Source organism: Hermetia illucens, chromosome 1 (assembly GCF_905115235.1).
Source record: "Hermetia illucens chromosome 1, iHerIll2.2.curated.20191125, whole genome shotgun sequence".
Taxonomy (NCBI): Eukaryota; Metazoa; Arthropoda; class Insecta; order Diptera; family Stratiomyidae; genus Hermetia; species Hermetia illucens.
The window spans coordinates 29849519-29869062 of NC_051849.1; the positions used below are offsets into that span (position 1 = coordinate 29849519).

The following is a 19544-nucleotide window of genomic DNA, read 5'->3' on the forward strand; positions in this document are numbered from 1 at the left end:
AACTACAACGCGTAGAAAATCGCTGAAAAGTCTGTTTTTCACATTCACCACACAACTGCGTTAAGGAAACCACATTTTGACGAACTATGAGCAACACTAACAGCCCAGGGAGAATTCGAACTTGAAATTAGCCAATCGAACTACCATCATTTATCACTCACTTTAGATAAAAGTAACAATAAAAAAACTCATTTAACTAATTTTCTATAGTTTATTTTTAAACTACGATCCATTATTATGCAACACATCTTTCTGATTTTTTAAATAAAAAAAACTTCACAATTTTACTTTTTCATTTTCACAGAACAAAAACTATTCTTGAACTTTTTTTCTTCATTTGAACATTTTGAAGTTTAAGTGAATTTTTAAAACTTTTTTCGAGCAGAACTTTGACAAACCGAAGGGAGGTGTAGAAGAAAGGAGTCATTAAACCGTATATGTATTTACTATTTTTCGGAAAATTCTTTGCAAAATCTAGGGTGTGCCACAAAACTACGTGAAGACGATGAGTGTGTGATTAAGCAAGAAGTAACAAACGATTATCAAAAATACAAGGTAACATTTGTAAACGTATTTCATTATAAACATTTTTCAACAAATGCTACATTATATTCTCTAATCGTTCCATTGTTTCGTTGCATTCGAGCAAGAAGCAGGTGAACAAAACTATAATTGAATAGAGCCAAACCTTAATTTTGCCGCTCTTACTTCAATTTTGACTTCATTATATTTTCTTCTGTTCTGTGTTAACTCAACACGAATTTCACCAATGCACAATAGGAAACTTTTGTGAAGAATGATAAAATGCTTCTGTAGATTTGGTTCGACCGTAAAAGGTCAAAAATCTTGATGAAAGTTTATGAAACTAATTTAGCACTTGAACCACATGTTCTTTGTATTATAACATCAGCGGAAGTCACACACAATCGCGATTTTATCTCTTGCTCAACTTTTTGTTGGAATACTTCAAAGAGGTGATTGTTCCTCTGAAAAAAACACAAACAGGAGATTGATTTCGTGTACATCACTTCGGATTTCAACGGTTAGAAGTAATATTAGAGAAAAATGGAAGTCAATACACTGCACAGAACTTGGAGCAATTTTCGAAACTTCTTGCTAAATAATTCGGACAAAAATCCTCTATTTATGTGTAGCATTTGAAACAAACTCTGAACTCACGCAGCAACGTTCGATTGTAGAAACAACAAAAACAAAATTCAACTAAAAACTTCAATTAAATAACTGGCGAAACCATGTTAAACCGAATCAATATACTTTCACACACTGGTCTTCTCTCCGTCAGGAATTTAAAACAAAAACCAAATAAAAACTTGAAATTTTAAAAACATCACTACTGTGTGGTCACACTTTTTCAATTAAATTCTTCAAACTTCACATTTACGGTTTTCTTGATACAAATCTTCATTTATGCACATTTTAATCCGTTATTTAGTGGAAATCAATAGATGACTCGAGAAATCACAAAACAAAATTACGTAAACCAAACGGAACTGTTACACCTTTGAAAATTCTTCTTTTCTTTTGAGTTATGAAATGCTGACTTTTCAACTACCAAAACTATTTTTCTCTTGTCGGTACACCTCACCTCACCTCTCACAATTCGTTCATGTTTCAATGTTTGCAATTTTCACAGTTTTCAATTAGAACTTCATATTGTTGATATAATTAACAGGTGTTCTTCTACAATAATGGATGCCGTTGTACATTTCGTACATTCTCATTCGCAATCGTAATAAACTATTTTCTTATTCCTTATACACTGTTTATAAAGTTAAACTGAACCAAATTATCTTTAGCAATAATGTAAAATATGTCAAATACCTTAACTTCAGCATTCAATATTGAAAGAAGCATATTTCAAGTTAAAAATACTTTCTAAACACTAATTATCCTCGCAAGACATCCCTCTCTCCGTCGCCTTCTGGATAGTTCCCGTTTTTTCAGTTGCGTTCACAGTGACCGGTTTTTATTGCAAAATGCAATATAAAAATTTACGCGGATTGAAACTACCATGGTTATGAACCATTTCAGATCTACATTGAACTATAAAAACCCGTCGACCCCAAACTTCACCCAACCAGCATTTATTGGTTACCTGTGAATGGAAAAGAAAAACTGATTAGAAACGTCTCTAACGGAGTAAGCGAAAAGATCTTTTTATTCACATTTGAAACATAGATAAGAAACTTAGGGACTAGGGGAAATAAAAATTTGGTTTTGCTATGCAAAGCAAAAGAAAGGGTATTGTCGATAAATTGTACTTTCTCTGAATAGAGTAATATGGAAGCAGGTTTGAAAAACTTAAAAATATATATATATACATTTCTACTTTGAGTAATATTTGTGTTAGCAGAATTCTTGCAAAGCCTTTACATCGTTACGTTTTAGGACATTTTTTTCCAATTTAGTAGTATTTCGCAGTTATCTTCAGTTTTCACTAATCCCGCTTGTGTGAAGGATGGAGGAGAAACTTTGCCCCTGAGCGCTCAGGCCGTAATGTCCATTGTGCTCGGCCTTCCCGGCTAACGAAATATCCTAGATTCGTTTATGCAACACAGGATCTCCATTAATGGATGTGTTGTTGCGCGGAGCATTCACATAGGCAGTGCACCGTGGATTCAGCTCTCTCGTTACATATGCACGTATCATACTAGAAATGTGACCAGCTAGTGAATTATCCACAATGTTTAGTCCTGACAGACAAAAGTTAGTACCTCCAGCGACATGCTATGTCATTTGTCTTTATAGACAGTTTTTGATAGTAATATTAGCCAAATCTACCGAGAACCCAACTCTTCTTTTTCTTCAGCCTTTGTCCCGTTCACAAGCGGGGTCGGCTCGTCGTGATCGGCTTCGCCATTTGACTCTATCGAATGCCTGAATCAACCAACAACATCAAACCGCACTGGTCAAACACAAGCACGAACAAGAATAAGGATAGGGGAATACAACTTTGAGACCGTTGACAATTTCTCCTATCTAGGGTCGAAAATCACAACCGATAACAACTACGATGAGGAAATCCGCGCACGGTTGTTGTCAGCCAACAGAGCCTACTTCAGCTTACAAAGACTGTTCCGCTCGAAACGTCTCACCATAGGGTCAAAGCTCTTACTGTACAAGACTATGATCTTGCCAGTCCTCATGTATTCCTCGGAAACTTGGGTTCTTAGCAAGAAAAATTGCGAACTCTTGGCCGCGTTCGAGAGAAGAATCCTCCGAAGAATTTTTGGCCCCCTACATGAGGATGGACGATTCCGTAGCCTACACAATGACGAAATCTATGAGCGATACCATGACCGTACGGTTGTGGATAAAATCCGGCTCAATAGGTTACGGTGGGCGGGTCACTTAATCCGTATGGATGAAGATGATCCCACCCGGAAAGTCTATAAGGGCAATATCTATGGTAGGAAAAGAAGACGAGGCAGACCCTGCCTAAGATGGAGCGATGGCGTGGGCCAGGACGCCAGACAGCTTTTAGGGATATCGAATTGGTGGACCTCGGCGCAAAACCGGGATGTCTGGAGTTCCTTATTAAGGCAGGCCTAGACCGGATACCGGTTGTTGCGCCGTTGATGATGATGATGATGATGAATGCCTGATCTGGGTGCAATCTCGAGGCTTTCAAATCCCCATCCAGCGTATCAACCCACCGTTGCTTAGGTCTGCCTTTTGGTCGTTTACCATCGACTTCGATGTTCAGACCAATCTTGGCAAGTGAATTCTCGTTTGCACGAACCCAACTGCTGCTTCCAATCCTGACATTGGGAGAGAATGGACCCTATTTTGCTAAGGTATCCGAGATTTCATTTGCCTCTATATCACAGTGACGAGTTACCCAGAGTAGTGCCCCGTACCGAATTTAATTATACATAGTATAGCCATAGGTCCTGTCAGTCAATGCGTATAGCGAGAAATGTTAGGCCGCCGAAACTGGTAATATTGTGCACGGAGAGTACCTAACCATACCCCACTTCACTCAGACTTTCAGGTTCCGAAGGTCAGTAGCGCGTGAACGACAACAGAATGAAGTAACTACAAAAAAAGAATCGAGATTATTGGGTTGCATTATCAATGTGGGAATACGTCGAAAAAGATTCATAGTTTGTTGAAAACACCTGCCGGTAAACGAACGATTCGGTTTAGGACATTAGCTGTAGTTTTAGGCACGTCGCCCGAATATCGTGCATGCTGTGTGTGAGTGCGTTCGCCGCAATCCTCCGCAAGCAGAAACGAATGTGGACGGAAATGGGCGTTTCAACTCGAAGTATGATTCGTATTTTACGAGAAGATCTCGGTCTCACTGCTGGCGATGCGATAACCATATGTTAACGCGAAAATTGGAGGAAATACGGCGAACTCGGTGTGCTGCCCTTCTACAACGATTTCCCGATAAAAAATATCGCAAAATTCTATTTTCTGACAAAAAAATTTTCACCATCGAAGAAAAATTCAACCGACAAAATGATCGAGTATATGCTCACAAAGCAAAAAAAAAAAATGCTCCGCGAGTCCAACATCGTCACCATCCAACTTCTGACATGGTATGGTGGGGCGTCTCATATCACGGAGTAACTGATATTCATTTCTGCGAGGCCGGTGTCAAAACCAATGCGTATACGAAAAGATGTTAGAGGATGTAGTCGAGCCATTGAGTGAATCTCTATTCGCTGGAAAGCCGTGATGCTTCCAGCAGGACTCGGCCCCCGCTCACAAAGCCAAGATGATTCCACAGTGGTTAGCGGCGCATGTTCCTGCCTTCATAACGGCGGATGAATGGTCCTCAGGCAGCCCAGATTTGAATCCTCTGGACTAAGTTAGAGCAGACTGCTTGCGATGGAACGTACACCGATTTGGAGAGTTTGAAGGCCAGCATCGTGCGTGCAGGTCGAGAAATGCCGCTTCATACCGTACGTGAAGCGATCGATGCATGGTCTCACAAATGTCGGGCCTGTATATCTGCTAGGGGCGGCCATTTTGATTTTTTTCGTTTGAAAGCTTTATGTTTCCCTCTTCGATTGATTTGGTTTATTATTATACTTTGTGAGAAATAAAAATTTGTTGAGTGAACTTTCCATTCCTAATTGATTTTCGAGGAGACTATTCAAGGCCTTCAATGCTGCTTAACTATCGCGTTCGGCGACCGCGAAAAATTGCAATCGACACGATGGAACGAAACGAGTATCACGTTCACGTAACTATTGTCGGTTTGTTGAAGGTAGGATACAACGTCGCTAAGATATACTGCTTGCTACGGCCCCTTAAAGTGAACAAATTGCTGATTTTTCGTGTTAAGCAACGTTACGAATAAACAGGCGATGTTGTTGAAAAGCCTAGAACCAGTAGCCCCGATCTGCTCGTACGGAAAAGATGGTTGAAGCGGTGCGATCGAGAATTAACCGGAACCCTTCGCATAAGCAGAAAATCATAGTGTCTAGCATGAAAGTAGCACCACAAACAGTCTCTCGCATTCTGCGCAAAGACCTGAGACCAGAAGCTTGCAAACGATTTACTTGAGTACTCCACGATTGAAGCGCCTCAGAATCGAAAAAGCTACTGAGGGCGTACGGTAAAAGTTTATTTAAAAAAATCTTGTTCACAAACGAAAAATTGTTTACTATTGAACAAAAATACAAGCGGAACATTCGGGTATTCGCTGGGTCATCATATGACGTCAAAGACAGCCCCACGATTTCAACGAGGCCACCATGTCACGTCCGTGATAAGTTTGTGGGGAGTCTCTTGGATTCTCCTCCATTTCAGCAATCCTGGAGTCAAAACCAACGCTAAAATTTATTTCGACAAATAAAAAAAATCATTTTGTGTTCACCGTTCTGTTTATCAGTTATGATGTTTCAAGGTAATGACTAAATATCCAAGGGTTGCAAATTGAGTGGTGCATGAAGAGCTGCGCCGGATGCCCTACCCATAGCACTCATAATGCTAGTTTAGTAAGTTTCCCATTCACTAGGATCTGCAGCTTATCTATGTCAATTTTCTAGATTAAATTATTTTTTTTAAGCCTCGAATAAGCACATCCAGTTTCCTGATTTTCCGGGTAATTTTAGATTAGACGATCTCCTCCCCCTTGGTTCTACTTTGCTGATCGAAACTTCTTGAATCGTGGGATCATTGGAAATGACTTGGAATCGTCTTTTGTGTTAAATACGTCCCGAATTGTCTATTTGCACCATATTTTTTTGACTGATTTTTTTCATTCGTTTCTACTTCGATATTGAATTGCGTGGTATAGATTATTATAGATCTTAATTTTCGGCCATCACATCTATATCCCACTTAAGACGATGGGAAGGATGGATGGAACGCCCATACAAAAGGAAAATAAAACAATCCACAACAATTCGACCATTTTGCTAATGCAATATGAGGTGCCGATAGCGTCTGTCAAGTATGATCTTAGACGCATAGGATTCCCACGGCGAAATGGTCAATGCACGCCAGCTGCTGCACACGACTGTTCTAAATAGTATAATTCAGGGGTGAAAACAATAGTATTGGGAGCTTCCCTACAAATATCAGAAATTCAGGTACCTAGAACTTTCATCCTTTCCATCCATTTTAAAAAGCTTATTGTTGTTTATTGTCCATTATAAATATCCTTTGGAATATCCGAACCCGCTGTTAATTATACGATAAATGGAAATGGTGTCTTGTCATAAAAAAAAAGGTTTACTCCACCAGTTTGGTTCTACCAAATGTTTTCGCATAATTTTTATAATTTTTATTTTATTTATTTATTATTTTTTTTTGTAAATAATTATTTCGTACTTTCACTTGATAAAGCCAGTTCATTTTGGAGACGTAATCATCTTTTTCTTTAGCCTTTTCCTGTTTAGAAGCGCTTCAACTCGGCTCGATCGATTACAACATTTGTAATTTTTTGTTCAGCTTAGGCCTGATAGGAACGAAACCGTTCCCCCTGTCCTTTTCCTCAGTAACAGAAAGGAAATTAGCTCGTTAGCATAATAAAGAGGCATAAAACAATAAATTTGATTTGAGCATCGGGACGCCATCAAAGCCACTTGTTATTTTTCGCAGTTTCTCTATGTATCACGTTATCTTATACAAACCGTAAGAGAAGCTAAAGTAATCAAAACACCCTCGTATATTCCAGAGCCTAGTTAGCACTGAAGTGCGTGTGTTAAAGGGATCACTTTAGCTGAGCTCATTCATCATTTTCTTTCGATAAAAATGTCATTATCTAAAATAAGAATCCTCGGGCTCGATTTTTTGTCACAATGCTTAAATATAAAATGAAAATTGCTTCCAATTGTATATAAGGCGTGTAACACTAACCGATTTTCCCTACCACGTGCTCACAACATTAGTCTTTCATTATTGTTTAAGGAATCTTACGCAATAAAACAAATAAAATCAATTAAGCAAAATTGGCCAATAATTAATAGTTAAATACCGATATTAAGGTAAAACATTTGGAATTTGTTATGGTTAATTCAACTAAAATTAAAAAAGCTAAGGAAATATCAGTGTTGGCCACAGATACTCAGCACAATGACACCTTTTTTATCGCAGTTCCTAAAAATACTGGTTAGGTATACTAGACAAAAAATTAGTATGTGCGGTGGTACTGTCAAACAATACAACACTCAACACAACACACAACAATCACGTCTCCACAGCTGAGACAGGTCCAACAAAAGATAGATGTAGAGGTCTATATTGTTGAAGAAAAGTATATTAGAGAACCTCAGAAACTTTGGTGATGAATGTTAGTCTAGCTATCAGGACTCCACATAAGCATAAAATTGAATAGGAAAAGAACAACAAGAATGTCCGTTGAAGAAATTGCTGTTTTAAATGAATTAACGTAAGAAATATTAGGTCGGGCACCTCCACAGATTATAAGATACACGGGCGCAATCGTAACGTTAAACAGAGAAAAAGGATTAAAATATTTCAAAACTATGACAACTACATGAGGAAATCAGATAAATTGAATAAATTTTCAATTGAAAATATACAAACCTATTTATGCTGTCCCCCCTCGTACAACAACAATCACCAAATGATCCTCTTTCAGTCCTTCCTCAGTGATATTATGACACGTCCGTTTCAAAAGGTCGGCTGAAAATTCACACGGCGGGAATGCATATAGTACACCGGTAACTTCTGTCTCCTTGTTAAGCAATGAAATTACACCGGCAGCCTCCTTCTGTTTCAAATACGACACCAAGTTACGTAGCGGCCGAGTCTGCACTCCACTATCTTCAGCTGTTATTGCTGATGTGGAGCCAGCCATACCAAGGAAAATTGCATGCGATGAAGAAGACGTGATACGTTTTTGTACATCATCTAATTTAGGTGGATCCAAGCGCAGACGCTGTGTAATACGAAGATGATTTTTACCATCTTCATCTTTCATGAGTGAATCAATTATATCTATATCGCCGTCCGTTAAATGGAATTTGGCAGGGAAAAGTGAGCTTTTCAAAATAAGGGCCCCTTGCCAAAGAGTCGCACTCTTGCGCGCAATATCGGAGAGTGTTCGTGCCGAACTCAACATTCCATTGCGACGAGATGATGAATCTGAGTCCGAATCAGGACTGCGACGACGAGGCGACCGTGATCGAGATCGATCAACTCCAGGTTCTCGTGATCCAGATCTACGTCGATCATATTCACCCTCATGACCAGGGCGACGCCATTCTTCCTCCGGTCCGCTGCCTGGAGCACGATGAGAATCATTATTGTATCCGCCACGATAACTGCTACCTCCGCGTCCACGGAAACCTCCCCTTCCACCACCACGATATGGAGCTGCCCCACGTGGTGGGTAACCATATTCATCGTAATGATGTTCAGGGTAGTCGTATTCAGCACGACGATATTCCAAACTTTCTTCATATGGAGGAGCTGTTTTTGGCCTATATGGCGGAGCAGGAGTTACATCTGAGAAGTCTGTGCGTAAACGCCTGTCTGGACCACCCAATGGGAAGCCTCGCATCTCCTTAACAGCACTTGTCGCTGCTTCAATAGATTCGTAAAGAACATATGCGCAAGAATCGCCCTTCTGGTATTCTATCTTTTTGATGGCTCCAAATCGGTCAAATTCTCGTTCAAGTTGTGTCACTGACGTCCACGCTCCTAAGCCTCCCACCCAAACACGGGTCGTGGGAGTGGCCTTACCATAACCAATCTTACATTGGAACTTTCCAATGTACTGACCAGACAATTCAACTTTTGCTCGATGAGCCATGTCCAAGTTCTGATATCGCACGAAAGCAAAAGCATTACCTGTACCAGGAGGTGGGCGTTTAATGTCGATATCTTCAACCATTCCATATTTTCCGAAAATTCGTCGCAATTCTTCATCCGAAATGTTGATTTCCAGGTTACCGGCAAACAGTGTTCTAGTTGCAAGAGGATCATCCTCTGGTTGAACATGATGAAGGTAGTTGGGAAACTTGTCCTTCTTGTTCTCTGGCTTCTCATACGGAATATGTGGTCGCGGAAGCATGTGGCGTGGAGCATAGTGATGATGTGGCGGAGGATGCATATGGGGTGGTGGGACATGATGTATTGGTGGCCCGCGTGGCATCAAGTAATCGTGATGTGCAACTGGACGGAAATCTCGTGCATGATGCATCGCCACCGGTGGTGGGTATCTATCATACGGGTCAATCGGTCGTCGTCTCTCTGGCCCTGGAGAACGAGCGTAGTAGTGTCGATCATATTCTGGCGGAGGGGTAATTGATCTAGGCCTAGGCCTGTAATCATTACGTGCAGTAGCCTCGTACACCGGTTCAACGAGAACTACTTTATCGTACAAAATCAATCTGGGTTTATGATGTTTCGCTTCACGTGCATCATCCGGCGTACGGAAACATACGTACGCCACTCTTTCCTCCAATTCATGCGAAATACGAATGCTGAAGTCACCAAATTTTTTATATTCTCGGTAAAGTGTTTCCTTGATAAAGTCGTCGGATGCTTTCGGCGGTAATGCGCTAACACATAAAACCTTATACGTGTGATGCCTTTCTACAGGAACGCGAGCATATTCATCTCGGTGTGGTGAAATATAACGTGCCCTTGGACTTGGCGAGCGTGCTACACGTCTTCGCACCCGATCGGGTGTTACACGTTCATCAGAACTATCGTCGTATCGGCCCATGCTACCTCTTCTTTTTAACCTTGGTGAGTCGCGCGATGCGCTACGTTTCATATTATGAATCTTGACAGTAATGCGATCTAGTTCGGCCTCCCGAATACTACTCATGAGCTATTTCAGAGCGTTTGTCGGAGATGCAAACAGAAGTCTCATAAATGCAATCGTTTCAAAACCACCAAATAATCTCCTCTTGTTAGTTCTTATTTCAAATATATGTAAAACCAGTGGAAAGGGTTCCTTTCCTGAAAATAAGAAAAGAATATTAATATTATTAATATTATATCATATTTTTTATTTATTCAATAGAAGAGAAACTCGAATCACACAGAGCAGCATAGACACCATTTTCCTATGTCGCGCGACTGGGAATCAAGCTGCAAGGTTGATTAATGTAGAGAAAATTATTTTTAGAGTATAGAGAGCCTTGCGTACTTCAAATTGATTCGATTGAAAGGCATTCGCCATTATGGTCAGGGATTACTTTGGCAACATATGCTACAAAATTACAAGCAAACGAATCATAAAATATCCTTTAGAGACTATCAGGAAAATTCTTCTTTTTCTTCAGTTTTTATCCCGTTCACAAGCGGGGTCGGCTAGAGGAAAAATAAAAGTATAATATTACAGTTCTATATACCTTTCAAGTTATTTGCCGAGGCGAATAAATCAATCCCTCCCTAAGAGCAGAGTTCACAGATTACCTTCGAAGGATAAAACTTAGAAGATAGAAATGACTAATGAAGCCGGCACTGAATTTGTTAGGACATAGTTTCCAGGCCACACTTTTTGCAACAGATGGTTTTGCTAGAGTTTTACCACGAGTGGAGTCCGTCGTATATATATTTGTCAAATGTCGTTTGACACCTGGCGATTTAAGCTTCACTGTTTCGAAAAAAGGGCCCAGCAATTTAGTTGGACTTAGAGATTTTAAAACAAGTTGAAAATGCAAGACTAAACTGTATTTTCACCATATTTTACTTTTTTACTTCTGTCGTATGACTGACTGACAATGCTCCAAATATGCAAGTGCGAAAACTAGTTTAAGAAATTCCACACCAGAAATTTTTATATTAAAGATGCTCCTCATTCAACAAGGCTCATCAAGATTGATAACGCCAAAATTTTGTCAGCGATAAAGTCAAACTCATGTTGCACGAGCCGAGACATTGCAGAAACATATAAGATCAATCAAAAAAGTATTCACTTGCACCTAAAGAAGCTTGCAAATGGATCTTACTGCAAGGTGCATCCCAGGAGTTTTAAGACAACGCTTTGAAAACAATTTTTAAAAATGCAAAAAATTGGAGGATAATTTCTATTCAAAATATCACTCATTGGCACAATATTGTAGCTTATCCATCGCTTTCTTAAACTCAGAAACTGGAACTCTTTCAACTTGGCCGTTACAGATTTTTGGATGTTCTCAATCGTGGCTTAATGGGTTACCTTCATCTCCAATTTCAACCTTGGAAAGGCTAAATAATCTGGGGGGCTCAAATCCTTAGATTAGGGAGATGGCTCAGCTGACTTACACCTTTTTTAGTCAAAAACTGATGGGGGGACATTATCATGGAGAAGGAAAAAGTTACGGTCTTTCCATAATTCTGACGTCACACGTGCGATACGTTTGCACAAACGGTCCAAAACTTGTTTGTAAAACTCATTGACAGTCTGATCTTTCGGAACAAATTCGTGATGAATGATCCCTTTGCTAACGAAAAAAATAATGAGCATTGTCTTCAATTTTGACTTTTCAAACCGAAATTTTTTTGAACGCGTCCTGCTCGGACCACATCATTCTGCGCTCTGACGCTTTGTTTCCGGATTATAATCGAAACACCAGCTGTCGTCATCCGTTATTGTCGAGTCCAAAAATGTGGGCTATTTCAAGCAGATCTTTGTCGTGAGCGAAGTATAGTTTTTGGCCCCTACATGAGAATGGACGATTCCGTAGCCTACAGAACGACCAAATCTATGAGCGACACCATGACCGTCCGGTTGTGGATAAAATCCGGCTCGATAGGTTATGGTGGGCGGGTCACTTAATCCGTATGGATGAAGATGATCCCACCCGGAAAGTCTGTAAGGGCAATATCTATGGTAGAAAAAGAAGACGAGGAAGACCCTGCTTAAAATGGAGCGATAGCGTAGGTCAGGACGCCAGACAGCTTTTAGGGATACAGAATTGGTGGACCTTGACGCGGGATGTCTGGAGTTCCTTATAGACATAGACCGGATATCGGTTGTTGCACTGTTGATGATGATGATGAGGTATAGTTCCTTTTGTTCGACAGTTAACACAAAACTCGCGCACACTTTTCTCTTCTTCAAATCTTCAAGCAATATGCGCGGAATGATGATTTTTGTTATCCCCGTTTTCTCCTCTATCAAACTCCTTGAATGAAAATAAATCCAAACGAGGTGGCAGGTCAATACCTACATTTTTCACCAATAAAGGCAGGTCCTTCTTCTGTCACACATTTCTGTCAAGTAATGAATGTGAGAAGAAAAATCCTTAAATCTAAAATCGCTTCTATTTTGCGATTTTTATACAAAAAATGGGACTACAGCCGTCCCCTAACCTCCTTACTACTCAGCTCTGCTTCGACTCGCTGTATAGCCTGATAGCAGACAATCTTTAGGAAAACAATTAGTAATTTCAAAATAGTAGTTCACAAGGTGTATCAGTGACGCTTATTTTTCGAGATATCGAAGGTTAAAATTTTCGATTTTCGCCAGTCATGAAAAATATTACGTTTAACGATTCGGTGATGGATTCTAATAAAAAAAGTTATAATATCGGAAAAAACTGTATGAATGACATATAGGCCGCAAACAGGTGTGGTCAAGGGAGGGAGGAGCTTTGAAGGTTGGCTAATTTTTGCTAGCGAATGAAGACGAATTCAAATATTCCTAAATATATTCTTGTATATCCAACATTTGACCATTTTCGAAGTACCAAATTTGTCCTCTATTGCATTATTTTATCATTTTCATGGCACATTTCCAATCCCAACTGTTTCGGCAAAGTATTCATTTCGTCTGTTTATTAAATTTTAAGATATTCCCAAACTGTCTGGAATGCATTTTCAATTACATTTTGAATAAAAAAAAATCTTTTTTCACTTCTTTTGGAAAATTGATTACGCGTGATGGACACTCGAGAAAATTGGGTTGATTTTTTCACGAGAGTCAAAGACACCTACTTGGTGCGACCCCGCAGAGTATGGAGGTGTTCTTCAAAATCATGTTGCGATAAGGACATTTATCCAGCAAACGAAACTTTCTTCGAAAGGACTATGGAGTACGTGAAATCCTCGTAATTATTATTTGATTTGCCGTCAAATAAAATGGTCTAGATTCATAAAACGTTCCTCACAAAAGAAAAAAATCAATCGGGGCCATATTACCGATCCAATTACTATGTTGCATGGAATACAGGCGAAAACTGTGACCATACATCCGGAAGTAAGTTGATCAACCAACATCCTGCTATGCTACGATATCGCAAATCAACAGAAAGTGGTCAAGCATACCATCCATGATTTCAGAACCAAAATAAACTTTTTCCATGAAATATCGTAGAATATTCCGGATCTAGGATGATCTAGGTTTTCAAATCGTGAAATTCCTACTTGATATTCAAAAATTGTATCCGCAAGTAGAAGACAATTTGGAGAGAGATTTGACACTAATGGGTATAGGCCTGCAATTGCTCTATTCGGAAGAACAGGATATTTACAATCACCGAACGATCCTCGCCTTCCCTAATTGGTGTACACAAACTTCGATGCTGTGGTCACGTAATTCACGTTAACGAGAATTCACTTACCAAGAATGCTCTGAACATAAAAGTCAATGGTAAGCGACCAAAAGACCGGCCGAAACAACGGCGGCTTGATATGCTGGATGGGCATTTAAAAGCCTCAAAATTGCATCACGAATCAGGCATTTGATAAAATAAAATAGCGAAACCGATCACAACGAGCCGGCCCCACTTGTGACGGGACAAAGACTGAAGAGAAACAAGAAGATGTGAGGAGCGCATGACAGCTCCGTGCCCCTTGGTAAAAATTCCATTGCCCTCTAGTTTTTAGAAAGCGATTTAAATAAATCATTTGATGGAATTTGATAATAGTCAAGCTCATACGCTTCAGAATCCGAGTTTAATATTATTAGCAAATGCGAGGAATTTAACCTACAACTGATAAACAAGTCGGGAAACCGGAAGCTAAACGCTTCAGGTATGACAGGTATTGTGTATTTCTTTTATAAAGAGATGATATATAGATATACAGTCTGTTACATAAGAGCATGGTCACTGTTACACGTAGATAAAAAATCAGAGCGTCCTGTTTCTTTTTCTATGACATAGAGGGCACCTCAGTCCTTCATGCTTTTTGTAAAAAGTCAGCTCTCTGTCAAATTTAGTCTTCAATTGAGTGGTTTTTCGAAATGAGTGCTGTTTACGCCTCTCGCTTTGAGGCAATTTTTCTATGTTTGCATGAAAAAGGACCCAAATTAACGCAAACTGCTGCTGCGAAATATATGGGAAAGTCGAAGCAGTTCGTTAGCAAGTGGATAAATCGCTATAAAAAGGTCGGTAAAGTTGATAATTTTCCTGATCGCAGAAGTGCAAGCAAAGTCTCAAAAAAAGACGAAAAAAAGATTCTCGCATTGTTCTCGAAAAATCCAACTTTGACTTTACGTGGAGCTGCTGTGAAATTGAAAGCAAAAGGTGTTGACATATCTTACGGAACGCTTCGCAGGCACTTGCTTGCCAATAAACTGAAATATCGCAGTACTTTGGAAAAACCAATGTTGAGTGCAAAACACGTTGAAAAACGAGTGGAATGGGCGAAGGAAAACTTGGACCACGATTGGAGCAACACAATTTTTTCTGATGAATCCTCCTTCTGGGCATTTCCGAGCATCAAACACGCCTGGACAACCTGCACCAGTAGGATGCTTCAATGGACTGTTAAACACCCCGTCAAGGTCCATGTTTGGGGGTGCTTCTCAAACAAAGGTTTCGGTACTTTGTTCTTATTTAGCGAGAATTTAAATGCCGAAAAAATGAATAAAATATATCAAAAGGCTTTGTTACCATCTGCTAAGCAATGGTATATCAAGAAAAATGAAAGCTGGATCCTTCAAGAGGACAACGATCTGAAACATCGGAGTCGAGCGTGTAGCGAGTGGAAGGCGCAAAACGGAGTTGTCACTTTAGATTGGCCATCTCAGTCACCGGATGCAAATCCCATAGAAAATGTGTGGGCTCTGATGAAGATGCAGCTTCGCAGACGCAAGCCATGTAATTTAGATCAACTTTCTCGACAAATTCGGAAAATTTGGAGGTCTTTTCCGGTAGAATATGCAGAAAAACTAGTGGAAAGTATGCCCCGACGGTGCCAGGCCATAATTGACAATGCAGGAGATTGGACTTGCTACTGAAGTATTTGCATTGAGTATTGACGACCAAATTATCAATAAATTTGCGAATTTTCGAAAAATCAATTGTTATTATTTAACAGTGACCACGCTCTTATGTAACGGACTGTATATGCATATAATAATAATAATAATCGTTGGCGCAACAATCCATATTGGATCAGGGCCTTCAAGTGTGTTAGAGCACTTCATTCAAGACCGTAACGGTACACTACAGTAGACTGTAGGAGGCAATGTGGTCAGCATTGCGCTCGCCCGAGATTATTACCCTGATTTGACTCAGGTACTCATTCACAGCTGAGTCGACTGGGATCCGACGTCAAATCACGATGCAAATTCCACTGCCACCAGTGAGATTTGAACCGCGACCTTCCGTATGACAGCCTAGTGCTCTAACCACTGAGCTATTCGGACACTTGCATATACAGGGTGCGGCAGCATAACTTCCTTTTTTAAAATGCGCGCCACTCAGTTAGTTGATGTCATAGCGGAGCGCTAGTGGTCTCGTTCAAGAGGGGATACTGTAAAGTTTTGTCCCGACACGGTTCAGTCGCCATCATGCGTTGGAATAGTGAGGAGCGTGCCTTTGCCGCTGAGATTTACTTTTCAAGCGGATGTTCGGTTATTGCAACACAGCGTGCATTTCGGAATCGCTTTAATTTAGCCCCGTTGTCTCCCGTCCCAGACCGCAAATTAATTGTTACATGGGCCACTACATTCAGACAAACTGCAAGTGCGACAAAAGGTAGAATTGGAGTCCCTCAACTCGTTAGATCACCTGAGAACATTGAAGCAGTGAGAGCGTCAATGTTGCGATCGCCACGGCGTTCTGCGCGCAAACACGCATCTGCCCTTGGACTATTCGATCGTTCTGTGGGAAGAATTCTTCGTGATGATCTTCATTTTCATCCCTATAAGATGGCGATAGTGCAGGAACTTTCAGAACGTGACTTCAATTCTCGAATGAACGCGTGTGAGCTTCTTCTTGATGTCGTTCCCGAGGGTGCTATTGTTTTTTTAGCGATGAAGCCCATTTTCATTTGTATGGGTCGGTTAACAAACAAAACATGCGCTAAGGGGCTGACACCAACCCTCGAGAATTGCATCAAAAGCCTTTGCAATATGCCTACATTATAAAAAATAAATATTTTCCGATGCATACAATAGTTTTTATTGAGTTTTGAAAAAAGGAAGTTATGCTACCGCACCCTGTTTTATGTGAAAATATCCACTTTCAAGTGATGTTGACATTCATAGTCTTGAATTTGCAGAGACGCGTTAGCTTTGACCTAGTATAACTTTGCTACTGTTGGTGCGATTTTCACCGAAGTTGGCAGGATTATGCTCTATGCTACAGCCTACATTGCTGCAAAAATTCGTGATCCTAGAGTGAACCCAAAGGGAGTTCTCCTGTCAATTACTGAAAATTATAGTAATGTACTATTATTAACTTTATTTGAACAGGTATCGGTATGGAGGGTATTTTGGAGCCTAGGCACCATACAGTGGCAGCCTCTTGATTTTTTTCAGATTTTTCGGTTAAGCAGTTTCTGAGAATGGATTCGTTAAAGAAATGATCAGTTTCAATCCCCCGCATTCCCCACCTTTTCAACAAATGTCAAAACTAAGGCCGGCTTCGAAAAGTACTGACCGAGGCTTTTAATTTGATAACCCACATGCCTATATTTGATTAAAAAAAGTTACACCCCCCTTTTGCATGTATGGGGACCCCCCTTAAATTCGACGTAAAAGGATGTAATTCACTATATGCATAAGCGTTCACAGATCCCACCTTTCTACCAAATTTGTCAATCGCTACAACGGTCTCCAAGAAAACTACGTGTGACGGACAGACAGAGCGACTTTAATAAGTTTAATGTGTTTACACAAAACCTTAAAAAGGAACTTAAAGGTAAAAATAATGAAGGAAACTCCTGACCCAATTTTTATTTTTGATGTTTTCTACCTTGAGGCAATTTCTAGGGTCAGTTGCCATGGCGGAAATCGGAAAAACAAACAGAGTTCAACGTCGCCAGTCATTTATGAATGAATAGTGCTGCATCCCGCACTTTACTGTTATGTCCCCGATGAGGCTAAGTTTTGCGTATATAACTCTCCGTTTGGAATCAAATCACTGATTTATGCGACCTAAAAATCATAGAGGGTATGACAGGCAACGAAAAATTCAAGTACATCTTTTGCAGCCATCTGTACCGAACATTATTCTGTGTCAATTAAACAGAAGAAAGTTATCTCAAATGAATGGAGAAATTGTGGATGTTAGGGGATTTCATTTTTTTCAATTTGTTGGCAAAAAATGATTCCCGGCTATTTCCAAACCAAAAGTAGGAAAGGTCACAGATAGCAGGGAATAACGCATCGGAGATTTCCAGATTGGAACATTACTGGCTGCAATGTGACCCCAAAGTGCACTCGGTTCCATTTATCAATGCCGAACATTCATTCGCTTGTTTTTATCAAGTGTAAACACTAATTGTTTGCAATCCGCAGTTGTCAAGCGTTATCAACCATGACTAATCCTTGGAATGGTTTTAGTCATTTTCCATTAGATCAGATTAAATTATACTAACGCAAGGGTCAACGCTCCCCAAAGAATTATTACACAAAATTCACAAATAAACCATTGACCCCGATGAAGTATGTACTGAAACAAGGGCTAGAACAAGCTTGCACTTTGACTATGGGCAGGAGGCAGATTTCGTTCTTTCCGCCATTCAAACACTTCATTTTGCACCTAATCCACTAGAAAGGCTTCCACCACAAACTCTGCCCTTTCGATACGAATTTCGGCTGGGACAGTACTCTCGCAACATTTTACTACGAGCATAACTCTTTTTACCTAAACTGGACTTCTCAAGATGAATTTTTCCGAACATTCCACAAAATGGCGCTCCATGACAAATAATAAGGGCGTACGAAGCACCTCACAATTATTCATTTAGAACCACCCGAACAAGAGTACAATGGCAGCCAAAGGCCCTCCGAATGATCTACGAACTACAACTTTTAAACTAATAAAATAACTTTATTACTTCTCTCACCATTGAAATTCCACTGAATTATGGAAGCCAGTCGGTTCTCTGTAGCTTTAACATTAAAACATCACGTTTTTATTCAATATTTCCGATAAAATAACTGCACTACGAAATCTCCGAAAATCCAAGCGACGTAAAAAATGGCGATACCATCCAGAGAAATCTCCTTACTCGCCGTGAAATAGGGGTAGTGGGAAAATGACGTGTGAATGGTGTGAATTGGCTGTGGTGAATTACATTTTCACTAGAAGGTGGCGCTCGGTCTTTAAGAAACTTGCGCGCGCAGAAAAATAGTGACGAATTTTTTTTTATTAGGTAAATCCCACATCATTATGTCGATTTTCATGTAAAGAATTAATAAATATTATTCCCAAAATCAACAAAGTTTATTCCTTAAAATATTTTTTACGCGCATCTATCATCTTATCGAAATGACAAAATAGTCCAGCCATCAGAAACCAAACAGCAGAAATTTAAGGAATTTAGTGCTAGAGGTTTAAAAAAATCGATTTTTATAATTCAAAATCAAATTTTAATGATAAATAAACTATGTTCAAATTTATGATTATTAATTTGAGCGAAAAATGCCACTGGCGCACAGTGCCAGAAAGGAAAAACCTTCATTTACGAATTGTCAAGCCGAAACCAAACCTGGGAATCTCTTTCAACAACAAACTTAAATCCAACCCTCACGTCAGATCTGCTATTGCCAATGCTTCTAAGGCCTCAGCTGCCTTAAAAACCTCCTCTCAGCTCGAGCCCTGTTCCCTGCCACCAAAACCCTTTTATACAAAACTCTTATTCGTTCAATCCTGGCCTATGGTTTCCCAGCATGGGCTCTACCATGTCACCTAACGTAG

General features: G+C 39.9%; 1 protein-coding gene across 2 annotated transcripts; it reads right to left on the reverse strand.

The window, feature by feature from the left end:
• Nucleotides 1-191: 191 nt before the first annotated feature.
• Nucleotides 192-18867, reverse strand: LOC119648387 (RNA-binding protein spenito). 2 transcript variants are annotated; one of them, XM_038050127.1, is made up of 3 exons: nt 18691-18867; nt 8032-10419; nt 192-2116 (listed from the first exon to the last, which is right to left on the reverse strand). In XM_038050127.1, the coding sequence occupies exon 2, from the start codon at nt 10283-10285 to the stop codon at nt 8036-8038; it is 2250 nt and encodes a 749-aa protein (XP_037906055.1). In that variant the 5' UTR covers nt 10286-10419; nt 18691-18867; the 3' UTR covers nt 192-2116; nt 8032-8035. The 2 variants fall into 2 exon arrangements, with proteins under 2 accessions (XP_037906055.1, XP_037906063.1); XM_038050135.1 differs by having other exon boundaries at nt 18682-18867.
• Between the last annotated feature and the right edge of the window lie 677 nt (nt 18868-19544).